The sequence below is a fragment of the Gambusia affinis genome, linkage group LG02 (assembly GCF_019740435.1).
Source record: "Gambusia affinis linkage group LG02, SWU_Gaff_1.0, whole genome shotgun sequence".
NCBI classification, from domain to species: domain Eukaryota; kingdom Metazoa; phylum Chordata; class Actinopteri; order Cyprinodontiformes; family Poeciliidae; genus Gambusia; species Gambusia affinis.
In genome coordinates this window covers 15,648,238-15,663,085 of record NC_057869.1, presented here as the reverse complement: position 1 = coordinate 15,663,085, position 14,848 = coordinate 15,648,238, and the positions used below count along the sequence as shown (strand labels likewise).

Here is a 14,848-nt window from a genome sequence, read left to right as displayed (position 1 = left end):
TTAAATCAGTGTAAAAAGGTCTTCAAACAATATTATCGTTTGTCGCAATCATTTTTGAGACAATTAATCGCTCAGCAAAATTTGTTATCGTGACAGGCCTAGTATCGTCTCATAATCAGGGCTGATGTGGGAAAGAGCTCTGCGTTGACGTTTGTGTTCCTGAGCAAATAGTTTGCATTACTGTTGAAGGTTTTAATCATTTTAACATCTTCGGCCTCCTGTTTTTTTATGCTTGTTCTGATTCCTCTCTCTAGAAACAAGCCAATGACCTGGTTGGCACACTAATGAAATGCACACCACACTACATTCGCTGCATCAAACCGAATGAGACCAAGAAGCCAAAAGACTGGGAAGAATCACGGTGAGTCGTGGCAGAACCGTCTTCTCCCAGAGCAGAGACATTTGAATACTTGTAAAATATCCAGAATAAGTCACATAATGTCAGCAAGACAGGCTTGATTGTGATTGATTCCCAGAGAAACTATGCAGCCACATTTGAACAATTTACAAAAGGGAAGTTTGGTCTTCAAGCTTTCATCTTGGAGGGAAAATGTTGTGACTTTTTTCTGCGTAATGACCAGAGATGAGTAGAGTATATTTTTACTCATGTAAAATTAAAAAGTAGCCATTAAGGAAATGAATCAAATAAGAGTAAGAAAGTATTCGGTAAAAAGGCTGTTGAGTAAAATCAATCATTTAGTATTCGAAAATTGCATCATCAGACGGACCAAAAAATAAAATTACGTGGATACTTTGGTATTTTTAAGGACCAAAATGAAAATTAATATATATAAATGACTTAATTAAAAACTAGGAAAACCAGGGTAAAGTTTCCAGATCATTTATTTTGACGTAAAATGTATGAAACTTTAACAAAAACAGCAGGTGTATCGATGTGTCTGGCGAATTTTTGGTTAAAGCAAACTTGTTCTTCGTTCTGTGAAGTTACTCACATAAATTTTACTCAGGTAAGAGTATCAATACTTCATGGTAAAATAACTCAAATGAAAGTAAAAAGTACAGCGTAGTAGAAAATATAATAAAAGTATCTTTTTCCCCCCCAAAAAAAGCTCAAGTAAAAGTAACTAATTATGAGGCACCGGATATTGCAAGCTGCCTCTTTTGTTCTCTCCTGGTTAAACTAACTTCTGTTTCATTGCGTAAAAAACCCCCAAAAAAACCCCAACATTGTTCAGTTCAAAGTCCTCTGACTTGGCTCCACTCTTCCACAACACGCCTGGTGATGATAAAGGACGGAAATGTGATGTCATATTAAAGCATCAATGCTTTGAATCCGCTTCTGAATTTTAGATAAAAACAAACAAACTACTTTGTACTGAAACCTTTCCTCCTGAACCTCTTTCTTTGTTTTGGCGTTTATTTGAAGAAACCTCTTCTTTTTCTTCTTTGTGCTTTTGTTCATGAGCTTCCCGCTCCTTTCCTTCCCCCCATGCAGGCTTTGGGAACTTCTTGTTCCCACACACAGTGATGCTGCATTGTTCAGGGCTTATGATGACCTTCCTGTTGGGAGCGCGGCGAAATGTGGCTCATTAATTAGCACCGGAATCGCCGTTTTCACAGGAAGCCTGACTGTACAGAACCAAATGGTGCTTAAGCTCTTTGTTTTAGAGGAAAGAAATGTAAGACCTGCTATTTTGCATAGAATGACCCGCAATCACCGCTTTCCCCCGGGGGGATGGAGAGCTTCATGAGCCTCGGAAAGATGTTTGAAACAATGTGGTGGCTGCAACACGGTAAAACATGAAGGGAGGATGACTGAGGATGTGACAAAAGGAAGCACACGAGTTCACTTGATGACGATGTTGTTGTGTCTCCAGAGTGAAGCATCAGGTGGAGTATCTGGGTCTGAAGGAAAACATCAGGGTGAGGCGCGCTGGCTACGCCTACCGCCGAGTCTTCCGGAAGTTCCTCAACAGGTATCGCACCGCGAACGCGATTTCTGGCTTGATTCAGTCCACGTGTCCGGTGCTGATGGTTGTGATCTTCAGGTACGCCATCCTGACCAAAGAGTCATGGCCGACGTGGCGAGGAGACGAGAAACAAGGCGTCCTTCATCTCCTGCGCTCCGTCAACATGGATCAAGATCAGTTCCAGCTCGGAAAAACCAAGATCTTCATTAAAGCCCCGGAGTCTGTGAGTTCGACATCCGTCAGGTCTTTGTTCTTGAACATGTTTGCACTGTGTCACAAAAGGAAACTTCATTTTTAGTTTACATCTCTGAGTCAGAAAAAAAATAAAAAAAACCCGAATGGTTTTAATTATAATTTAATTTAAAAAAAATTTGTAAAAAAAAAAAAAAAAAAAAAAGAATAATAATAATAATAATAATAATAATAATAAAAAATCGAGGTGTGCATTTGATTTTAGCTTGTACCCAATACTTTGCTTTTCTTCCTTTAGGATTTGCATCACAGGTGTCAAACTCAAATCTAGCTTTTTATTTGGCCCTTTGGACTCCAAGTTACATCAATGAGTCCCTCCAGTTTTTCACAAATCTGCAAATTTCACACAAAACCAATAAGTCTCCACATTTCTTTCTGATTTTACTGCAAATTTTCACAAAATTGAAAACTTGCAGTAAAATGTCAATGTTTTTGACCAAAATCATAGAGCTTAAATGGCTGCTGCCTCAGTCTTACTTTAACTTGATGCCATGTTCTAATCTGTAATAAAAAGTCACATTTAACGTCATACATTAGTGCAAGTATTGTAAAAATTCCTTACAAACATTTCTAAAACGGGAGCACAAAATCTGTGATTTTGATTGCAATAAAACCACTAAAACAATCACGACATCCTGGAGGAATAGCTATTTATTGATACTTTAACAATTTAATTACTTTTATTAATACATTTTGGCACAACCGGCCCTTTAAGAACATTCATATTTTTGATACGGCCCGAAATGAAAATACACTTTTTCATCCCTGATTTATATCATTTAGTATTTTGAGTTATGTCTCTACCAGCTCAATCAGACTGGATTTATTCTCAACATTAATCGTCCAGTCAGGCCATAAAGTCTTAACTGGATTCAGAAAAGTCACTCAAAGAAAATCCCCACAAAATGATTCTGCTATTGTCATTCTTTAGGGCCGGACAAGAAAGTTGAACTTTGGTTGACCAAAGTTCCTTTTCCAACGAGTTTGAGATACTTTTCTACAACGAAACTCTGCTTTCAACTTCTCCAGGACTTTATCCCTGATCTGTCTCCTTTCTTTGCTGTTTATCCACTGATACTCTCCAACCAAACACTGAGTTCTTCACAGAACAGCCGGATTTATAACGACATCAAACTGAACATGGCTTTACTTTACTTAACTAAATTTCTGATTTCTCAAAGCAACTGGTTCTACTGGACTTTTTGGAGGGTTTCAGAGGAGAGGGGGACAATGCAAATAGCACTTTTAATTGTAGAAAATCTTAAGCAATGCTTCATTTTCAGAATTTTGCGCCTCTAGGTTTTGCTCAACCACATATAATCCAAATAAAATACGTTGACGGTTGAGGTTGAAAAGACACAAAATCTTACCAAGTATTTTTGGTCTAGTTTCTAGTGAAAATATTTTAGTACACTTGAAATGAGATAGACCTAACCGAGCTTGTTTTAAGTAAATCATTTCTTAATATTTATGAAAAAGTAGTAGTTCCACCGGCAGATTATTTCACTTATGACTAATTATCTAATTAAAACAAGCTCCTATATCTTAATAAAAGTATTTGTAAGCTAATTTTGTCTATTTACACCAGAAACTAAACCAGTAAGATTTTCTGTTCTTGCAGTTTGTCGGCCTTCTTGCCTTCTTGTCAGCAGGGGAAAAAACTAAAACCAATATTTTTACTCTAAACACCATAAAAGGCAGCAGAGTCCCAAATCTCGCTCGAGTCCTTGTCATAGGGGAGGAGACTGAACCTGACCTCTCGTTACACGTCAGCGGTGAGTCAACACGACTCTGAAACTAAAAACACAAGCTCAGACTGTCTGTTTTTTGGAAATGGGGGGAGTTTGATTGAGGCTTGTCCTTTCCTGCTGTAACTACTTTGACTTTTGTGAAAGAAACGTGTGTGTGTGTGTGTGTGCAGCCTGCTTATTAACAGCTACACACATCAAGCAGCAGCGAGCGTTCACACGCACACACCCACAGACGTATTTTTAGAAACTCACTCAGACAGACATCTTAGTTTTGTTCAGGCCTGGTAGTTAACCCTGAATGCCTTCACTCATGTACTGCAGCCCCCCTCGCCCTCTGGCTAATGAAAGGTAAATATCACGCAGGGCGGCTGGCTGAAATGAGCTGACAGGCTTGTGAAAACAAGCCGCTGTGAGATAAGACGCTGACCCCTGTTAATTAGCTGTATGAGCGAAGATGTCATGAAAGAGAAAGTTGTGAGACACCAGGTGTTGTAGGAGTTTCTCTGCCAAACCCAGTCCCTGTTTTCAATATTGACGTCTTGCCCGTACGCAGCATCCCGCTGTTTGTACCTGGGTTGACCCATTCAGCCGCTGACGCTTCAGTGATCACACAGCGTCACGCTCGCAGGCTGTGACTCGGGGCGTTTTTCTGCTGACTGTTGTTTCTCTGTGGCTTCAGTTTGATGTGCAGTATTGAGCTCCGGCCTCGCTGCGGCCTGCGGTCGGGCCGTGATGATGCCAGGGCTGTTGCAACGCCGGACAGGATGTTTAGTCTGACACATGGAGAGGGCAGAGAGTGTGATTGTGTGTTAAGAGGTGCAGCAGGAAATGACATAAACGGGGCAAGAAGCCCGGTGGTTTCACAGCGAACTGATTAATCTCTCTGAGTAAATGGATCTGAAACCTGATGGGAGTGAAATGAACGCTGGTCGTCCACACAGCGTTACTTTGTTCTACTGTAAATTGCACTTTGTGTCCGTTCATGCACACGTTGAAGAATCGTTCATCTTTAAAACCATAAATAGATAAGATTCGATCGTGTCCCAAACTCAATGGCCTGTTATAAAAATCTAAACACTAGAAATTAAAAAAAGATTAAACATTTTCATCTTAATTGTTGTCTACACCGCTGCATTTTAATACATTCATTGTGTTGTTGTTTTTTTCCAGCTCAAAAAGCAAAACTTTAAACTATAAAAGCTCATTGCACAGATAAATCCATAAATCCACCTAATTAAAACCCAAAATTTAGTTTCTCTGAAAGTTAATTTTTGTTTTCTTTTTAAATGTAAAAAAGATTTTTAACACAGAAATTTGAGTGCTCAATACTAGTGGGGAAAGTTTAGCGGAAGAAAAAACTGTGTTTGTCCATTCAACGGTGAGATTCTCACATCAATGGAAAGTTTGATGGGAGAAAAACATGACGGGGCTGTAATTTTTCGGTGGCTGACATTTGTTTTAGAAAATATTTTCTTAAATTTGGTTTCATGTAGTATTCAAATTTTCTGAGAAAATTAGATATAAGACATAATCATCTCTGTGAGGAACTAATCTACATAACATGATTTTCACTTTCTCAGTTTAATTACTAACATTATTGTCTGGACATTTCATCTAGTAGAAGTAAGGAAGTTTAGCGACTTTAACATTTAGAGAAAAAAATATTTAAACTTGGAGCAGGAAAGGAGAAAATCAAACCCAACTCAAATAATGTCGATCATGGTTTTTTTCTGAAAAAGCTACTCAGATTTTATTGACTTAAATTAATTTAACATGAAAACAATAATTTAAGATGATTGCAGTAGCTAAAAGTCAGAAACAGTCTCACTCAGAAACAGTCAAGTCACCGTTTTCACTGTAGTCAGGCTGGTTTTCAGCTACACCTGAGGTTCAGTCTGTGTCTGGTGTGTTATTCTCCCTCTTTGTTTTTCCTCATAGCTCTTCCTCCTGGAAGAGACAAGAGAGCGCAAGTTTGACGGCTACGCTCGCACCATCCAGAAGGCCTGGAGGAAATACATGGCCCGCAAGAAATACGTCCAGATGAGGGAGGAAGGTGAGCAGAGAGGCCTGTTTCTGCGTCACATTGATTTGTTTGCTCAAGTCTTCAGCTCCCACATGGTTTTCTGATTTTTTATTTTTTTTTCCAGCTTCTGATCTGCTGTTGAACCGGAAAGACAGGCGGCGGCATAGCCTGAACAGAAACTTCATCGGAGACTACCTGGGGATGGACGACAGGCCGGAGCTGCGGCAGTTTCTGGCCAAAAGAGAAAAGATCGACTTTGCTGACAAAGTCACAAAATATGACCGACGGTTCAAGGTTTGTTTTCCTCTCTCTGGATTCTTTCTAGCAACCAAAACAACGCTCCAACTGTTTTTGATTTTTTTTTTGTTTGTTTGCTTGTAGGGAATTAAGAGAGACTTGATTTTGACCCCCAAAAGTGTGTATCTGATTGGAAGAGAGAAGCTGAAGCAGGGGCCGGAGAAAGGTCAGGTGACCGAGGTGTTGAAGAGGAAGATCGACGTGGAGAAAATCCTGGCATTGTCTCTCAGGTAGAAAACACTTTTAAGTCCCTCCAGAAGCTTTTCCAAACCACAAGTTTCTGTAGATTATTTGGAGGATTTTGTGTGACGCATGAACAAAAGTTGGCACCGTTTTGTGACTCTAATTAAAATCCAGCTGGTTGAACTGGGTTTTAATTAGAGGTCCAGAGAACCATAGTTTTCCTTACATTTTCTAACTATGCAACACTTTCGTGTCACTCTGTTTTAGAAAACACATTGATCCACCTCACAATATTAAACTGGAGGTCAAAGGTTTGAGGTTTCTGAAGGTTTGTTAATGGCCGACCGCCATGTTACAGATTAAAACTGTTAAGGTTTTCTTGGAATAACAAATGAGTCGCCCTTCTTTTAAAACAATCCTCTCCTAAAAATTATGGATTTTCAGTCTTTTATCAAAAATTTTATTCAAAAACTTGACAGATGATGGTACTGCATGAAACATCTTACATACCTGATCTGACTGTCTTTATTGGATTCCACACATCAATGTGCATTGTGCTTTAAAAATGAACTAAATATGAATAAATTTAAGAAACCAGAACTTGTCTAAAATGAGACGGCGACTGAGGGACGACTTAAAGTCTGTAGACTCTACAGTTCAAAAGTCTGGGATCTTCTTCAAAGTCCAATTCTAGATCTCCAGTTAAGAAACAGTTTCTTTGTTCCTGCAAACGTCACATAAAGGTCACTGAAAACATACAGAGAAGATTTGACGTACTCGGGGGAAGAAGTGACTGAAAACAAAACCGAAACGCTTCACAGTGAGAAATTCTTAAATTATCTGGATTTTATCAAATCTGTAAGCAAACTAGAAGAGTTGTGGTCTCTGCACTGTCGATAGAAACACTGTGAGACGCGGCTCTGAGGCAGAGCAGTTGATTTGAGTTTGTGGCTTTTGACTCTGTGGGGTAACACAGACCAGGTGGTTCAGCGTAAAAATCTCCTCATATGTGAGGAACAGACTCTCCTTGTGCTGCTGGGCCACACGGCCGCGCTGCCCTCCTCTGATCTGAGCCGCTTTGTGAGGTCCTGAATCTAAAAGTGAAAACTGACTCCACATCCTCACAAAACAAGACAATAGAGGGAACGATGATACTCTTTCCAAGATGGGTTTTGACTCGGTCGCTTTGCTCAAAGCTCGTCATTGTTTCAGCACCATGCAGGATGACTTCATCATCCTGCATGAGCAGGAGTACGACAGCCTGCTGGAGTGCATTTTCAAGACGGAGTTCATCAGCTTGCTGTCCCGACGGTTCGAGGAGAAAACTCGGAGGAAGCTGCCGCTCAAGTTCAACAACACGTGAGTCCAGAAACGTAAACGGCTAAACCTTCAGATTTACCTCTGCTGCTTTTAAAGGTGAATTATTATGCTTTATGAACAGGTTGGTTTGGGTCTATACAAAACATGTTTGTCACATTTTATCATTCTTAGATAATGAGATTTTAGTTTGAGGGTGAGCTGTTTTAGAGCCTCTTGTCTCTTTAAATTCAAATAATCCGTTACTGGCCACGCCCCCAAATCAATGTTTACACTGGCAAGTGAAAATGTCTGCAAACACATGTGTAATTATACAACCGTACATCTTTGAGAAGCAGAAGTAGAGCCTCCTGCACCACCAACAATAATGCAGCAAATGGTTTCTGAATTGTAAGTCAATGACAAAACAGTTGTCGTTTCCAGCAGCCATTGTACAGCGCTGACAGCGGTAAAACCATGCTTCAACCAGGTTGCTAGGTAACGGTGCAGTTTGCCAGACATTAACTTATTGCCAACAAATGGCTAGGGTGTTTTTTTAGGCACTTGGGCTGTTTTTAAAGACAGTTGAGACTCAAATTGAAGTGTAAGAACATGCAAAATGTGAATGTTTTATAATATTACCACTATTGTAAGAAGGAAACTAATTAAAGAGATATAAAGTAACACGTTGCGTTCAATTTTCAGACTGGAGATGAAGCTAAAGAAGGAGAACTGGACCTTCATGAGCGGTGGCGGCTCCAGGCAGGTGGTGTTTGTTCAGGGTCAGGGGGATGTGGCCATGTTGAAGCCCTCAAGCAAATCCCTGCAGGTCAGCATCGGACCGGGCCTTCCCAAGAACACACGTGAGTGTCGGCTGTGAAGCAGAACCACGACATACTCGCACAAAGAACCACCTGTGATGTGGAACGTGGCTTGAATTGAAAGGATCAAATCTTTGCAGGTTGTGGTAGCGTCAGTATGTTGCATTTACTTTTGTGTTTCTGCTAACGGCTGCCAGGTCCAACCAGGAAGAGCTTCAGTCAGAGTCACTCTAACATGTCCAGAAACCACAACGTGCCTTCAAGAGCAGCACCACGACCCCCAGGTACACCGGTCAGCTTCTCCGCAGCTCCTCTCTTCTTCACATCATCTATAAAATCATTTCCTGCGTTTCCTCCCTGCAGCCGGCCAACAGAACGGCAGCCTGAAGAGCGCCAACCACATCGCCAACCAGAGGAACTCGCAGCATCACAGCCAGAGGCATCCCCCCTCCACCCACTCCACACGCCCGTTTCTGCCCAGCAACATCAACCAGCCGAGGCAACGCGACGCCGGCGGCGGCCGGCAGCAGCCGGACCTGGACTGCCTGAGGGTCCCGGACCAGGGCGCTGCAGGGTGAGAGCTCAGCACAAACCTGCAGCGTCAGAGCGGGATGGAACTGTGTAATATCCACTGATTAGCCACTCATTAATCAGCCAATGGATGACAAATTAAGCTAATAGTTCAATTTATTCGATCCAAAACACACTGACATAGACATAAAGATAATAACTGATAGTCATTTAAAACTCCAACTGAAGTCAAAGAAGTTCAAAACAGTCAAATACAAAATAATTCAGAATTCATTTATAGATCGAAAAGGTCAAGGTTCAAACTATTCAGCTTGTATGTTACAAATATTAGCAGAATACACAAAACCAACAATTAAATCCAGACAAAAGAAGAAAAAACAGAAAGTCAGTAAATCGCCATCATGAAGTTCTGCATCACATTTCAAATATTTGAGTCTTTCTCTGGCTTTCAGTCATTCTGTTTTTTTAATTTATTTTTAAAATGTGTTTTGTGGTTATTTAGTTTAAGATCTACTGGCAAAATAATGGTAAAAATTCATTATCTCCCATTTCTTCCCTTAAAAATGAATATTTTTACTGAACATAATTTTTTGTTTTCTATATTATTTGTGCAGTCTTGAAATTTACTCGCTCAGCACATTTTAATACTCTCCACTGGCTAAACAAGCAGTGGTGTGGTGGTTTTATCCTATTTGATTTTGTAGATTTATAATAGGTTGGAGATTGATTCTATAGTATGGCAACTTAACATATTTGTTATTTTGTGTCCAGTGTACTAATACTTTTAGCCAGTAATGGCCTTTAACCAAACACATGGTTAGGTATTTTTATTATTTTGATTGAGTTAATCTTTTGCAATACAAGACTTCTAGTTATATTTTTAAAAACTAATTATTGTTTTAACATGCAGCAAATTAGATCAGTAATTCATAAATCAGAGGTCAAAAATGAACAACTCTGCACAGTGGAGTCTAGGTTTCCTCTCAGGAAATTCAAATAAACAAATGTTAAAATAAGAAAAATATCTTCACTCCTTACATATTTACCAAAAAAAATCTGCAACTAAAGTCATATTTGTTGTTGATGCTGTTTGTATCGGCCATATAAGCTTGTTTAATGTGTGAACAGTAGTTGCTGGTTATGAGTTTGTTTCTTAAAGGTTTTAGGGAACGCCAGAATTAGATGCTATCGCTCTGAGAGCTGAGATGAGTGCCATGCCCTGACACTGTAATACTACCTCTGTTGCTGTTTCTCTAATCTGACATAATTTGGCTGATTCGTTCTTTTGTAGCTCTGGAGCCGGACGGCCAACTTCAAACGGAGGAATGTGAGTTGGAGTGTTTGCAGTGGTTCTGGTGGTGGTTCAGGACGGGAGAAAAAGCTTTCAGCAGCGCAGCGCGCTGATGCTACCTCACAATTTTAGTTAGACACTCGCTGCTGATGTCCAGTAGGATTCAATGGGATTCCCCTTCGCATGTTGGATGTTTAATTGTCCCTATTACGTCTCATGCAGGCACACTGCACAACCAACAAGATCACCACTGTAGTGTTTTACTGAGATGTGTTCTGGGTTATTTCTCTCTCGTTTATTCAACGTCGTCTGTATCAGTTTTGGGTTGGTGTTGAGAGAAAAGTTACTGTCTCAGGATCTGTGTTTCCTTTTCTTTTCTGCAGTGAAACTGGTTTAGTTTAGTTCTCGCTGTGCGACGTCCTGTGCTAGGACTCCATCTTGTGGCATAATCAGTACCAGCTATAAAAAAAATAAATTCTATAAATACTATCACAAAACCCCTGAGTATTTTGCTAAAAATGTTAAAACCGTAGAGTTTTAAGGGGATCTGCTTTCCTTTTACCATATCGATTCAATTTTGAATTGAATTTAGACAATTCCCTGCGAAGGTCTGGGCACCCCTGGTTTATTTACGTTGCTGAGAATATGCTCAACTAGTTAAAAGTTGATAAAATCAGATTTTTTTAAACACAGTTGAGGCATATTTTTATTTTTATTATGCCAAAATACAACCGGTGTTGGGGTGCTAAACTTTATTTAATTTTTCCAATGCCTGTTGTCACCGTCATCATCATGAAAGCCCAACTAATGGAAACTTTGTAGCTTTAAAAACGTTTTATAAATGGTCATATTAATTTTTTATTTTTCTTTAGAATTAACAGCCTTTAGCTCACTCCAAAGCATTTTACTTTTCTGCATATTAAGCTATAAATTAACAGAAAGTTGTTTTCATTCATAATGTAAAATAAAATAATAAACAAGCTTTGCTTACTTTACAATGGAGATCCAAAAATTGCTTGGCTACTTTTGGTCTCAGGTGAATTTGGCGCAGCAGGTAAAGCAAAATCCCCCGTTTGACGTATTTAAGTTGTTTCTATCAGAAACTAGAAAAGGAAAAAAAAAGGTTTGCTGTGGTTTTAATGTGGAATTACATCTGCACAGATGTAAACTTGGTGAAACAAATATCAGAATAAACCTTTTCATCCTATTCAAAACTGAGCCACAGAAAACAAAAGTGTACGTGGAGAAATAATTGCACAGAATTGTATCATTTCTCTAAAAATGTCTTAACACTAATGATCCTAAAATACCTCACAATACGGATGTGAGTGTTTTGTCATGTCTTGCTCAGTCCTGTAGCTTCAAAAGGGAACAGAGACTAAATTTAAAAAAAAAGTTTTTGCTTTATTCCTTTTCCCATTTCTGTTATTGTGAAACAATAAAGCTTAGAAATAAGAAGTGAACTCTCCTGGAATGGTATAGAAATGTTTATTATTTTAGTCCTGCATGTCTTTCTGAGACGTTTTCTGCATTAAGAACAGGGGTGCCCAGATGTTTGCATGCTGCTGTAGTCTGACACATCAAACAAATCTGTGCTATCCTGAGTCACTGCGGCGCATGGGCTTTAAATATTTCATTCAGTGTCCTCCAGCAGGCAACGCAGCCCGACTCAAGAGCTGGTTTTCTCTTTTTTTGTTTTGTTTTAAATCAGGGCCCACCGACCTTCAGCCCACAGACCTCCACCAGGTGGAGGACGGCCGAAGCCGGCGCCCAAACCCAAACCCCAGGTGCCCCAGTGCAAGGCCCTGTACGCGTACGACGCTCAGGACACGGACGAGCTCAGCTTCAACACCGACGACGTCATCGACATCATCAAAGAGGGTGAGTGTCTTTAAAAATAATGAATAAAAGAAAAATGACAGCTTCGTTTCCTCTTCCGTTCATTCGTGCCTGACTCTGTTTGAGCAGACGCTTCCGGATGGTGGACGGGACGACTTCGCGGGAAGCAGGGACTTTTCCCCAACAATTACGTCACCAAGATCTAGGAGCTGCTGGTTGTCAGGGCGACGCGCCGCCCGCCGACCCCGGCCTCTGAGGGCGGCGCAGAGCCTGCAGTCGGGGAGAGGAAACACTGTGAGACTCTTCTTCCACTACTGCCTTACAGTCACCGAACGTAACGCTTAGTTACGCCACCAGACCAAACATCGGTCCTATTGGGCCAAAGATGAGGCTTTTCTCCAAAGACACAAAGACTGCTGGGGTCCGTCCCCTCTGAGTACTGAACAAACTATTTATTGTATTTATGGATCTCTGTATTCCCTTTACTTACCGTGTTATATCTTACACAGCGTTTTGAAGCATTCAAATGAAATTGGCTAAATCTCTGGGACCAGGCTGTGATTTATTTTTTACTTTTATTTCCACTACGTTGTTTCCAGATGAAGGTGGAAGGAAACTAAAGTGATTTCGGTTTTAGCTGGAATATTTATTGTGATGCAGACATTTAACAGCCATGTAAAGAATCAAAATGCTGAATGAGGATTTTTAAGAATTGAATGACCAGAGCAGACTCTTTTTTTTTCGGATTCTGAGGGCATTGCAGTGAGGTGGAGTATTAGCTGGTAAACCTCCCTCACTTTTCATTCTGCTTTTGTTCTCTAATGACGCCAGTATGTAGCCTGAGCGTGAGGTCTGTGGTGTATTAGCACTTTATTGGGACAGGTACTACCTTGGACACAGATGGCATCTCACGTTCACGTCACGGCCACAAAGCTTCGTCTGCGAGGGACGGATTGCGACGAGCAAAAGCAATGAAGTTACCTAGTTACTGAAGAAAATCATTTGTTTACGTGAAATTAAGACAAACAGGCATTTTCTGGATCTCATTTCTGTATATGTGTTTTTATGCAGGAGCGTTCCTGTTGGTGGGCAGAATTTAAAAGGATTTCTTTGTGTTTTTATGCAAAGAATGTATGTTTAGTTTCTCCTTTTTCCGCGTTTTGAAAAATACAGAGCTGTTTTTATTTTCAGTTCTGCTACTTGGTGTATGGGTTTATGTTTTGTTAAGCTGTTTTTGTAGCTGCTTCTGGTTAATGTTTCTGCACATCTTTTTGCGCTGCTGCCGCAGTACTAACACACATTCCTTAGTTTTATTTCAATCATACGACCAGATTATGCTGTAGTCAGTAAAACCTGCTGGGACTTTTTTCATAAAACTGCATCAATAAACATAGTTTGGTCATAAAATTGGTGAACAGATCCTTTGTTCAATCCACACTAATAGATGAGTATTTTAATTCAACTTTGTAATATTGCAGGAAAAAAAAAAGCTTTAAATTCATTAAACTTGGACAATTATTTATTTCTGTTGAAATAATAACTCCTTGGTCATTGACAGCAGGATTTTGGCTGCAACTCTTGGATTCCTGTGTAAAACACTCCTTACTCTGCAGTTGTGAAGTCACAATGTCTGGGATCGTGAGCGCCCCCTGCCATGAGGTAAGAGAACTGCGTGCCTCACCTCGAGTCTGTTCTCTGCCGTTTCTGGTCGCTCCTCACCACACGAAACACGTTGCACACACAGCTGGTAACAAAAAACACTGGACATTATATACATACCTAAATTATGGAAAATCACTTCATAGATTAAATATTTTTTAACCATTTTATTGGAGACATACAGACAGGAGGAGCATGCTCTCATAGAATGGCAGCCAGTGCAGTTAGCGAGAGGTTGATCAATCCCAGGTGATGCTCAGCTCGCTGCTGCCTCACCAGCTGCGCTTCCGAGCATTTGAATGGGAAAAAGCGAAAATTCTGCGATTTTGAAGAAGAAAATCATCTAGATTTGTTAAGCTAAATGAAAAACAGGTACTTTATAGTACAAACCACAGGGTGAAAATAGCAATCTAAATTATTTTATCATATTTTTCCATCAGTCTCCCCTGATCACTGTTCATGGACCTGGTGGGATCTGAGGGACACATTTTCCTTCAGTTATTCATCTAGTTTACAGGCAGAGTTCAATAAATTTGAATATCATTTAATCCAGGAATTAAAATTTAAGAAGTGAACTCTGGGCCATTTTTTTTTCAGTGGCCCTAATCCTCTTCCGTACATATCATCACACCGTGATATTTTCAAGCGTTTCCAAATGTCAGTAGATATGGTTTTCAGCTAATGAAAAGCCGAAATGTACCTTTAAGTAAACTAGAATATTACATGACATTTTTTTGTCCAAAAGTTTTAAAACAGGAATTTCAACCAGCAGAAAAATCTGTGCATGAACCATACACGATATGCACTCGGTGATTGGTTTGGGGTTCTTTCAGTTGAAGTACTGAATCAATGGTCACCATTATCCCCAGTTACGACTTATTAGGCTAACGTCGCGCTTCAATATGGCCGCTTCTCCGATCAACAGTAAGCTGTGGGGGAATGTTAAATTAAATGCTAGGGGATAGCGCAACCCA

The 14,848-nt window shown here is 40.0% G+C and overlaps 1 protein-coding gene across 2 annotated transcripts in view; it reads left to right on the top strand.

Moving 5' to 3' along the window:
- Positions 1-13,663, top strand: part of myo1ea (myosin IEa) — a 56,287-nt gene extending 42,624 nt beyond the window's left edge. The window contains exons 17-29 of one of the 2 annotated variants that reach the window (XM_044138806.1): positions 255-361; positions 1,839-1,937; positions 2,010-2,154; positions 5,873-5,987; positions 6,082-6,251; positions 6,339-6,484; positions 7,650-7,796; positions 8,439-8,596; positions 8,752-8,838; positions 8,918-9,128; positions 10,377-10,412; positions 12,088-12,257; positions 12,345-13,663. In XM_044138806.1, the coding sequence (XP_043994741.1) occupies positions 255-361; positions 1,839-1,937; positions 2,010-2,154; positions 5,873-5,987; positions 6,082-6,251; positions 6,339-6,484; positions 7,650-7,796; positions 8,439-8,596; positions 8,752-8,838; positions 8,918-9,128; positions 10,377-10,412; positions 12,088-12,257; positions 12,345-12,421 (1,668 nt within the window). In that variant the 3' untranslated portion in view covers positions 12,422-13,663. The remainder of the gene's footprint in view (positions 1-254; positions 362-1,838; positions 1,938-2,009; positions 2,155-5,872; positions 5,988-6,081; positions 6,252-6,338; positions 6,485-7,649; positions 7,797-8,438; positions 8,597-8,751; positions 8,839-8,917; positions 9,129-10,376; positions 10,413-12,087; positions 12,258-12,344) is intronic. The other variant, XM_044138814.1, reaches the window with a different exon arrangement.
- Positions 13,664-14,848: the final 1,185 nt, after the last annotated feature.